The 10,203-nt window shown below is 35.0% G+C and overlaps 1 protein-coding gene across 1 annotated transcript; it reads right to left on the bottom strand.

The window, feature by feature from the left end:
* Positions 1 to 1,377: 1,377 nt before the first annotated feature.
* On the bottom strand, positions 1,378 to 8,417 carry LOC147501405 (dolichyl-diphosphooligosaccharide--protein glycosyltransferase 48 kDa subunit-like). Its single transcript, XM_086606451.1, has 13 exons — positions 8,042 to 8,417; positions 7,824 to 7,960; positions 7,628 to 7,753; positions 7,328 to 7,381; positions 6,363 to 6,476; positions 5,528 to 5,583; positions 5,404 to 5,445; positions 4,324 to 4,399; positions 4,153 to 4,224; positions 3,906 to 4,031; positions 3,718 to 3,822; positions 2,176 to 2,259; positions 1,378 to 1,628 (listed from the first exon to the last, which is right to left on the bottom strand). Exons 1-13 carry the CDS (start codon positions 8,316 to 8,318, stop codon positions 1,581 to 1,583), a joined length of 1,317 nt encoding a protein of 438 aa, XP_086462577.1. The 5' UTR covers positions 8,319 to 8,417; the 3' UTR covers positions 1,378 to 1,580.
* Positions 8,418 to 10,203: the final 1,786 nt, after the last annotated feature.

Genomic DNA, 10,203 nt, shown 5'->3' with positions numbered 1-10,203 from the left:
AGCAGTATTGGACTTCTGCTCCCTAGTTTTGGCATCATAAGGTTCCATCAAGGGTAATCTGCTACGCTGTTTAGCATTCCTCTTTCGTTGTTTATGTGGGGTTAAAATGGTGTTAACTTGGTTTGGATCGGACCAAGTGAGAAAAGAAATTGAGAATAATTTGGTAGTTTGGTGTAGACTGTAGAGGATCCAAGCTCAGAAAGTATTATAGTAATAAACAATCAACATAGCGGGATTACTGGGTTAACTTAGATTGCAATGTACCGTTTACTTGTATTAAAAATCAATCTCTTTGGTAGTTTGGTGTAGGCGTAGAGGATCAAGCTCGAGAAAGTATTATAAACAATAAGGGGTAAGAAAAGTCCCCTACTAAAGGAAAGTGACAACAACCTTCTAATCCAATTAACTAATCTTATTGCCAATTTTCCTCCACCATATACCCTTAAACATCATTTGCAATATTTAAAGTTCCAAAATAAGATATGGATATTTTTTACATAATAAAAAGTTGGTTTCTATTACAAATTAATTTCAAATCATTCATTATTCCTTTTTATTTGTATATCTTGTTTTTTTGTGTTTAGCAAAAAAATTATTTAATATTTATATAATGAAAATTATGATCCAATTATTAAAAACTTCGGTTCATTGGGTTGAAATTGAGCTTATTGGTTCGGATCGGATCGGAATCAAAAAAAAAATTCGGTTCGATTCTCTAACTCAAATATCCGTTTTATCGGTTACGGAAGATTGATGAAAAAGCGGATCGGTTTTGGATTTGCCTATATCCGGACCGATCCAACCCATTGCCAGCCCTAATTATAGTAATAAACAATCAACATAGCGGGATTACTGGGTTAACTTAGATTGCAATGTACCGTTTACTTGTATTAAATCCTAAACTAAACAAAGTCCCCTACTAAAGGAAAGTGACAACAACCTTCAGACTAATCTGCCAAACCCAATTTGGATATGAATTTTGAAGAAACCTTCAAAATGTTTGGATTGATTTGGAAACCTAAGTTTGGGTGGGTTTCACTTTTCCAGTTTTCCAACACGTGGATTGATTTGGAAACCTAAGTTCGGCTGGGTTTCACTTTTCCAGTTTTCCAACACGACACTAACCCAAGACAACATTAGAGCCCAAAACAGACCAAAAGTTGGGTTCCACCCGTCGGGTTAGTTGCACCATTAGACGGCACTTTACCCATTCTCCATATCTCCAATATTTCCACTGATAACGAATCTAACTGATCTATATTGCGGAATATATCTACTGATTTCTACCCCTTCTCCATTTATGAGCTTTGATATCCAAGACTCTTCAACTAAAAAATCACATATATACTGGCAGTAGGTTGGATGATCCGTCTCAGAAACAGTTAAATTATTTTTCTTTTTTAAGGTATTAAATTATTCAACAGAATGTTATGCCTATTATAAGCTCATTAAAATACAAATCAAAAATTTTTAGAAAAGAGGAGGCATTTACAGGAACACCACCTTATGTAGTTATGTCATACAGGTTGCGATACATTAATACCTCTACAGGAATTACTCACCAAATAAAAGCTACAAAACTATTTACTGTAGAGATAGACGAAGGTGAAAATAAAGAATCCCGCCATCTGCAATTAGTAAGCCCAAAATGAGTTAAAGGTGAAAAGAGTTAACATATGCAGTGCATGTGTAAATAAATTAAACATTTAAACCAATATTTGGGGTGATCTTTATCAACAAATTGGTACGTGACTAGGAGGAGTGTGACTTGTGAACCAGCTACATTACTGTTTAATGCATGCAATATTCATGTAACTGATGGACCAGTTGTAGTTGCAGGTCCAACAAGGTTGAGTCCGCTCCCATTCGGAAGATACATGTACACCGTCCAGAACTAATCCAAGAATAGGGTCTGGGAGGATAGACGTATACAACCTTACCCCGTAAGTGTATGGAGGTTATTTTCAGATTAAAACCTAAGTCATGATGCCAAATCCAGTATCTGGTACTCCGTGTATGCCAAATTGAAATTGTCAACTTGGTCAGACACCATGACAACTTTAAAGAATAGCTATTCTAAGTCCTTGAAATTCCAGACTCCTGCTGCAAATATATGTGTGTGTGTGTGTAGGTGTGTGTGTGTGTGTGTGTGAGAGAGAGAGAGAGAGCTCTTACTGTGGAAAATGAAGCCCCATAATAGGGAAAAGCTGTAGTTATAAATCTGTCGTATTCATTGTGCCTGAACGGCCTGACTGGTATCTGCCATTCCAAAATTCAATGTTGGAGTCAACAACAAAAAAATCACCTCTAAAGATGATAGGAGAACTAAGAACTCAGAGGGGTAAGCTTTTGAACAGCTCGGTATTGTATATTAATAATTGTTCGGTCTTTACCAGAAACAGCGTTTTTTTCATTGAATTGAGAAATAGGAGCCCTTGAAGGGATATGCACAGAGTTCAGGGTATCTTAAAATTCTGTGTGAAGTGAATCGAACAGTCCATGCTATTAACACATACCCCTTCATCAGTTTATCTCTAATTGCGAGATTCTCATACACTGAAACTATATCATTTCCAACTCAAACCCCATCATTTACTACAAGTTTCCACAAGACTTGAATCAAAGCAGCTAAACAAAGCATGAGGGGGTTTGAGGTAACCATTTTCAGAATCTAAAGAGCAAAAGTTTCAACATCAAATGTTTAAGTGTCTTAGCAGCTGCAACCATCGTTACAGTGCATCCCTATTTGTACGAATGTACGGCTTGTTGTATATCCATTTTGTTATCTATATCGCTCAGCTGATTGCCCGCCGCCCCCCCCAAAAAACACCTTGTTTTGAAGTTTTTAAACTTCCATTTTATTGATAAACCTTGTCCATCCATGTATTAGAATTTGTTTATTGCCACTGTCAGAATTGGTCATACTGACCATGCAAAGACATCAAGTAACTTGCTTGAAAGTGCAAACTGATGTAATTGAGTGAAAGACGAACTACCATACATCTATTAGTATCAACCAAGGCCCAAAATATCGATATCGATGAAAATATCGGTATACCCAAAAACCGATATATATTGGATATTTCGGATATATCCATTTTTTTTGGTAACCAGTCCAAACTATTTAAAATATCGGAAATATCGGAAATATAATATCGAGAATATCGGATATATATCGGAAATATATTGGAAATATCGGATTTATATTTTAAAATGGTCAAAAGTTGCCGATATTTCGATTATTGAAATATCGATTATATCGGCGATATAAAGTTTCATAGGAATTCTATATGGATAGAAATATCAATGTCGGTGTACCGAAATACCGATATATATCGGCAATATATCGGATATATCGGCGATATTTTGGTCCATGGTATCAACTACACCTAATCTTTACGTTTTCGGCTTGCCATTTCTTGCATTAAACGGTACAGGTATAAGATACAACCTAAATCATTAATTTACTTTTTCAAACTTTGCTTTCTTTTCTTTTCTCTTTTCCTTCGCGGCCCCGTTAAAGGCTACTGAAGCAAGACTTAAACAACAATCACTACCAATATAAATCAGCACAAAATAAGGAAATATCGAATGAACTGTGTGAAACTGAAACTGTCAAATCAATGATTTTAATTTCAGGCAGTTTTGGAAGAATAGCAATAGGATCTTTCCTCGCATGATTTTGAACATAGTTTAAACTCCAAGTAAAATAGTTACCTGCTTTGAGAGAGATAAGCTTGTGTAACCAAGCCTGTGGTACTCGACCTTGAACTGGAAGACCCCATAAACATCCGGAACCTTGAATGATGTGGAGTACATACCCTACAAAAATAGGATTATAATACGGTCAGAAATAAGTTTATCAAAGAAAAATATATACAACAGTTGCCTGTGGATCAAAGTACCTTCTGATCAGTTGATAAATTTTTCAGCACATAGGGGCTCATCATGTAAAACTGCACTTGGACATCATTGGATACATATGGTTCCCAGCTATTTCCAGTCCACTCGTAGATTTCAACAGAATATTCCTTCAGTCGAAATCAAACTGTAAGAAAGACGCAGCAAAGGGCCAATCTATTCTTTGCTTCCGTTATAACTTTTTCGGCAAGTAATACTAGCATAAGATGAAGGTACATGGAATATAATTACCAGGTCATCCTTGATCCTATACATTGCAGGTTCAGTTACTTCCCCAACCTTGTGGTGCCTAACATTGACAGCCTAAAATTCAAAAATTGCTTTTCCAATCAATCCATACTCTTTCTTAGTTAATATTTCTCACCAAATAGGAAGTAGACAGCTGTTTGAATAATTTCTAACCTTGAGATGACCTTTTTCATGGAAGACCCATTTGCTGAGTTCTGTCACAAACTGTTCGTTGCCAGATTTTGCATGTCTGTAATCAGATACGAGAATCTTCCATGAGTCTCTTCGCACAGAGCGAAACAACTGTTAAACAGCAGGGCAGATAAAAGGTAGAATAACCTTCAGGTGAAACAATTGATTTCCCAAAAATTGGATCAAATGTTATTTGAAGGAAAAAGAATCTCTATGCCACTTTCATTGCCAGGAATGCCCTTCTACTTGAGCTATTTGGGTAACTCACTCAGCGTCAGTCACACCCAAAAAATTGGACACTTCCACAACATCGGATATTCCTCAAAAATAGAAAAAGTGATGCCCAGAAGACATGAGAATGTCATAAACTACTAAAAGGCAGAACTCTAATTAAGTCCTTCCAAGATGAGCCAAGTTTCTATTACCAGGTAAAAATATATTGGGTTTTCAATGCAAAGAAAAGTAATAAGTTCCGCTCCCATAACTTGCAGAACTTTTATAATGACCAGAGTAATCATAAGAAGTGGTTGAGATTGAGCATCCGGCAAGAGTACTACAGGAGTTTATAATGGAATTAAATAACTTAATGATGAAATAATTATATATGCTGTCATTAAAACTAAAGACCTTAGATCCAGTTATGTAATGGACAGCTTGAAGCCTTGAACAAATCCTATGTAGTCAAAAGTTCGCCTGGGATCAAGGCTCATCCTTATTGCCTTCTGCCTAAGGCACGCGCCTAGGGGAACCTAGCCCTTAGGCTCAACACTAGCACCTTTGCCTTTAAGTGCATTATACAAATCTTCCATAATTCCGGAGACCAATTAAGTTGCCACTTCAGCCAAAAATGACTTTCAAAGGTAGAAGTTACGAGTTTTATGTTGCAGATAGATGCTAAAATCTCCTAATATGTAGCTGACATGTGATCATAGTCCTCAGGTTATTGATACTAGAAAAATAAATTAAAAAGAAGCCTTCTGAAGTTTCAGTATCTTGGGAGTGGGATGTATCTAAGAAGGCACAACAGTTACAGGTACACATACAGCATTAACCTTCACTTACTTTTCCAAGCTTCCAGCCTTCTGCACTCCCCATCTGAAGAATCTGAATAATAAAGTTAAGGCTTATAAGTGAAAAATGCATACTTAGAGAATAGGTCCAGGAGTGTCTAGTAATTACCACATACCGATTGCTGAACAAATCTAATGACCCAGAAATCAATATACGAGCATTATTTCTTGCCTGCAACAAAGAACCATGCATCAAGGATATGAATTCAAGCCAACTTCAATTGTTAACCAATCAACAATTCACGTCTACACAAATAAAAAACTAAATGATTTTGTCAAATTTTTTGATTTTTCACATAGTGACTGTTCATGGCAGAAGAATTGTAGAAGTAGGGAATAAGGATCTCCCGTCCAGTATGCCACTGCCCACTATAACAATAACAACAAGTTCATTAGCAACCTCCCTATGTTGTCAAAACCGGTGGCCAAGGTGCCAAGGCAGTTCAAGACCCCCACCATCCAAGGCTGAAAAATTTAGTGACAGGTCATTGTCAAAGGCGTTCCTAAGGTGGCACCACGGCGGCCTGAGACGTTAATTGAGAAACCTAAGTGCCTAGGCTCGCCCCTGAAAATATAAAGAACCCCACAATATTATATTATCTTTCCAACCTACATCCTACACCTAGCAGAGTTCGGGAGAGGAAGCAACAATGCTGAATGTAAGATGCCTTAGTTGGTCAGCGATAGGATCCAAAAATTCCCCAGTGACAAATTATTGTGGTTTACAATGAAAATCATTAAAGTTTATTTACACTGTGCCATTGTGGGCTTGTGCCAATGTTGTGTTGTTAATTTTTGCTTGATGAACAGTAATTCAGGTATGCGCTGCATTACAACTTTCTACTTATATTTTGGTTTCAGGGGGAGTAAGTAATAGATAAATAGTTGTATTGGCTTGCTACAACTAAAAGATTGTTTTACACTGATAAGGCAAAATTAAGAGCAAACTACCTGAACGACTGAGACTAAAGAGATTGCAGCTCCTGTAAGTGAAGGAGGAGATGACAACTCAGTCTCTGGATTGGTAGAATATGCAGAAGGAGAGGCTGAGAGAACTTTCAAAACCTACAATAGAGTGCATGAAATTATCAATACACACTGTAAGTATCAGAAAACGGAAAATACAGACGAAGTTGGAGCTAGCATTTACCTAGCACCATAGTTATCAATATTGTACGATGCACGATACATATCGTATCAAAAGTCAATCGATACGTATCACACTAGTGTATCGAAAGTTTTATGGATCGCACGATACAGGGATCGTATCGTACGATACGATACAATACACAATACATTCCGTATCGAGCGATACGCTTCAAACACATAAAATATTTTAAAAAAAAATATCTGAAAATGAGTTTTTAAGATTTATTTAGTTTTTTTATCTCCTTTCTAAGCCTTAGAAAACCATCTACGGTTTTAGGATATGATAAACAACAACTGTAATGCAAAAGCAACAACTAGCTTACTCATCTAACAGACTAATAGTTAGCCTATCCCTTTATGTCTAATACTAATTTGGGTCTAATGGTTGAAAATGATGACATTTTGTACCATGCACTAGTAGTATTGTGTGTGATAAGACTATTTTTGTACAAAGCTTACATACACATGCACAAACACATATATAACTATGACCATGAGTCTTCACTCTTCAATGCTTAATACCCTTTCCTGCAAAGTACGAATTTATTGCATATAAATATTCAAATAACTCATATATACATATTTATTATAATTAATTTTAAAAATACCGTATCTTACGATGCATGATATGATATGCAAAAAATGGAAAACGATATATGATACGATATACGATTCGACAACAATGCCTAGCACAATTCCAAAATACACAATCACATATGCTTTATTTAAATCCTTATAGGCATAAAATGGGATTAATGAAACTTTACCAGGCTATTAGCAGCATTCAATGTATGACCAATCCCTTTAAAAAGAACAGGAGCCTGTTTCATGTCACCACAAGATCATCACAAAGTCGAACGTGTTCACCACTATTAAATCATACTTTAATGGCAATGAAACACAAGTGTTTGTAACAAAATTCAGGCATTTGTTACTAATTCTATAGATGGCACTATATGCTCTATTGTCTACGGTGATATGTTAATGCACCCCTTCTGTCCATATTCCAACTTCAATTTGCACTATGCTTCTATTCATTTTGCTATAAAATAAAATAAAAGACTTACCTCAATTTTCTTGCTCCCCAAGATAACATCAGACTGAATAAACTCATCACTAGCAATCAAACTATGATCTCCTTCCCCATCCAAAACCGCATAACTAGTATGATCAATAACAACAGCTTCCGAATCCTACAACACCATTTCAAAAAACAATGCACAACCAAAACAAAAAACAAAAAACTAAAATCCCAACACTCACCTCATCGAAATCAACACCACATTCCGTGGCAATATCTCGAATCAAATCCGACGCAGAGCCATCAGCAGCAATCACCAAATCTCGTCCAGAATCCACAAATTCCAAAACTGCCCTCACATCCAAAGCTCCCCCAAACTCTAAACACATAGAAAAATGTGAACAAATATAAAGGACTAAATTGTAATTAAGTGATAATTTATTAATAAGAGAAAACTTACTTTTAGTTATTGGAGAAAATAAGATTAGTCCATCGTATAAATAAGTCCCGTATCTTTGTAACGTGATTTGAGGATCATCTGCAAGTTTAAACTCAAGTTTAAAGTCACGTGACTCTAGAGATTTGAAAAATAGGGAATGTGATGATTTTATTACAAAGTCGTCTATTAGGATTAGGATTTTTTTGTTATTTGTGTTTTCTGGTGAGATTGAGTTACTCAGAATCGGAAAGAGGACGGAAAATATTACTAGTGTCGAAACTATTGAATATTTCGACATTTCTTTTTTTTCCACTAGGGTTTTTCAGGTATTTGAATACTGAATAGTGACTGAAGAGAAATGGTTAGAAAGAAAGAAAGAAAATAGTTTTGGCCCATGGGCCTATCTATAAAGCCCAATAACATAATATTGAAGACACGTGAGATGTTTGTCTTTTTGTTGAAATTTTCGTGCAAGGTAGGGACTATGGACGGACTAATTATTAAAGGGCACGTTGAAGATTCTGAGCAAATCTGTCAAATACGAGTGTTCAGAGTTCAGACTGAAGAAGAAAAATTCGTGTCACTCCATCATTATCATTATTGAGTTTTTGGGCAAAACATGCTACAACATAGAACATAGATTCAGTCGCTCAATCATCGGATTTTGAAAATTTTAAAGACATCTAAGTAACAATAAGTTAATAATAAGTAAGGTCCAAATCATCTACAGAGTGGAAGTTGATCAGCTCGTATTAAGTTTAAGTTTAATCATCTAGTTTGCCAATAGATGAATGTACTCGTGATAAAACTACAGTAGAAAGTATTTTTATTTTTTTATAAGATAAAACTCGATTTCAGAGACTTGGTCTTCAAAGAGAAACACACGTACATCGAATTTCTCCAAAAATGAGCGGAGGCACCGGCCTACACGCCGTTACACATATATAGCCATATAGGGATTGTCAGGGGCGGCTCAAGGCAAGTTCGAATATGGGGCATTCTAATGTCTTGTGAATTTGTTTACATTGTTTTATATGAATGTAAATCTTCGATTTATTCAATAAATAATTTAGAAGATAATAATTATTGTAAAAATTGATCTTAACATTTTTTTTTTAAATAGTCTTTTTATATATTTATAATTTCAATAGATTATTTAACAAAAAATTGCAAAATCTACACCAAATAAAACAATATAGAAAAACTAAAAAAAAACAAAATAATTATATAGGTAAGATTGAAGTGTTGGCTTTAATGCTTTATATTTGATTATTTGTTATAAGGTGATGAATAACTTTAATTAGTTATGGAGACGTGTTTATTTTTTCTTGGATAAAACGAAAACGTGAGGGAAACAAAGAGGTTTAACATGATTTTCTAGTTTCAAAATTTTCTAATGTAAAAATATTTATCTAATGGTTTAAAATAAATGAAAAACAATAATAAGTTTTTTTTTCCGCTAATAATAAAACAATAATGGGTTGTGGGCTATAATATATTAAGGGCCTCTCGGACTACGAGGCCCTAAAGCGCCCGCTTATTTTGCTATAGGATAGAGACGGCTTTAGCGATTATTCACCCAAAAAAAACTCGGTCAAATTCAAAGTCACTTCCTCCATTTGTAAGAAGGGGGTTTAGGGGTGCAAGGATGGGAGAGGGGGGAGGGGCATTTTTGAAAACCCACAAAATTACACTACAATTAACACAAAAATTCCTCAATAAATAAGGCTTCGCCTCTCAAATTTTTGAGGATAGTTATCCAATGCACAAGGTAAATTTAGGGTCTCAAGTATTTGGCATTGCTAAAAATTAAAAATACTTTTTTCTTTGATTTCTAATTCACTTTCCTTTGGTCAAGTTATGTTAAATAGCAACCAAAATTATTTTGATATAGTTCACAATTTACAAACATATTATATGATTCAAGTATTAGAAAATACGTCTAATTTTATACATACTATTTTATACAACTCAACGAACTCATGGTTTGCCAGCAAAAAAAAACACATTCACTTGTTTTTTCAAAATATCTTGAATAATACAATCTACTTCTTATATATCCACAATTTTCTTCACTAATACAATCTACTTCTTATACATCCACAACTTTCCTCACTAATACAATCTACTTCTTATTGGAACCTTATAATTTTCCATTTTACATTTAATTGCATATTTATATC

The sequence above is a fragment of the Coptis chinensis genome, chromosome 4 (genome assembly GCF_015680905.1).
Source record: "Coptis chinensis isolate HL-2020 chromosome 4, ASM1568090v1, whole genome shotgun sequence".
Classification (NCBI taxonomy): Eukaryota; Viridiplantae; Streptophyta; class Magnoliopsida; order Ranunculales; family Ranunculaceae; genus Coptis; species Coptis chinensis.
The sequence above is the reverse complement of the archived record's forward strand: the minus strand, read 5'-3'. Positions and strand labels throughout refer to the sequence as shown.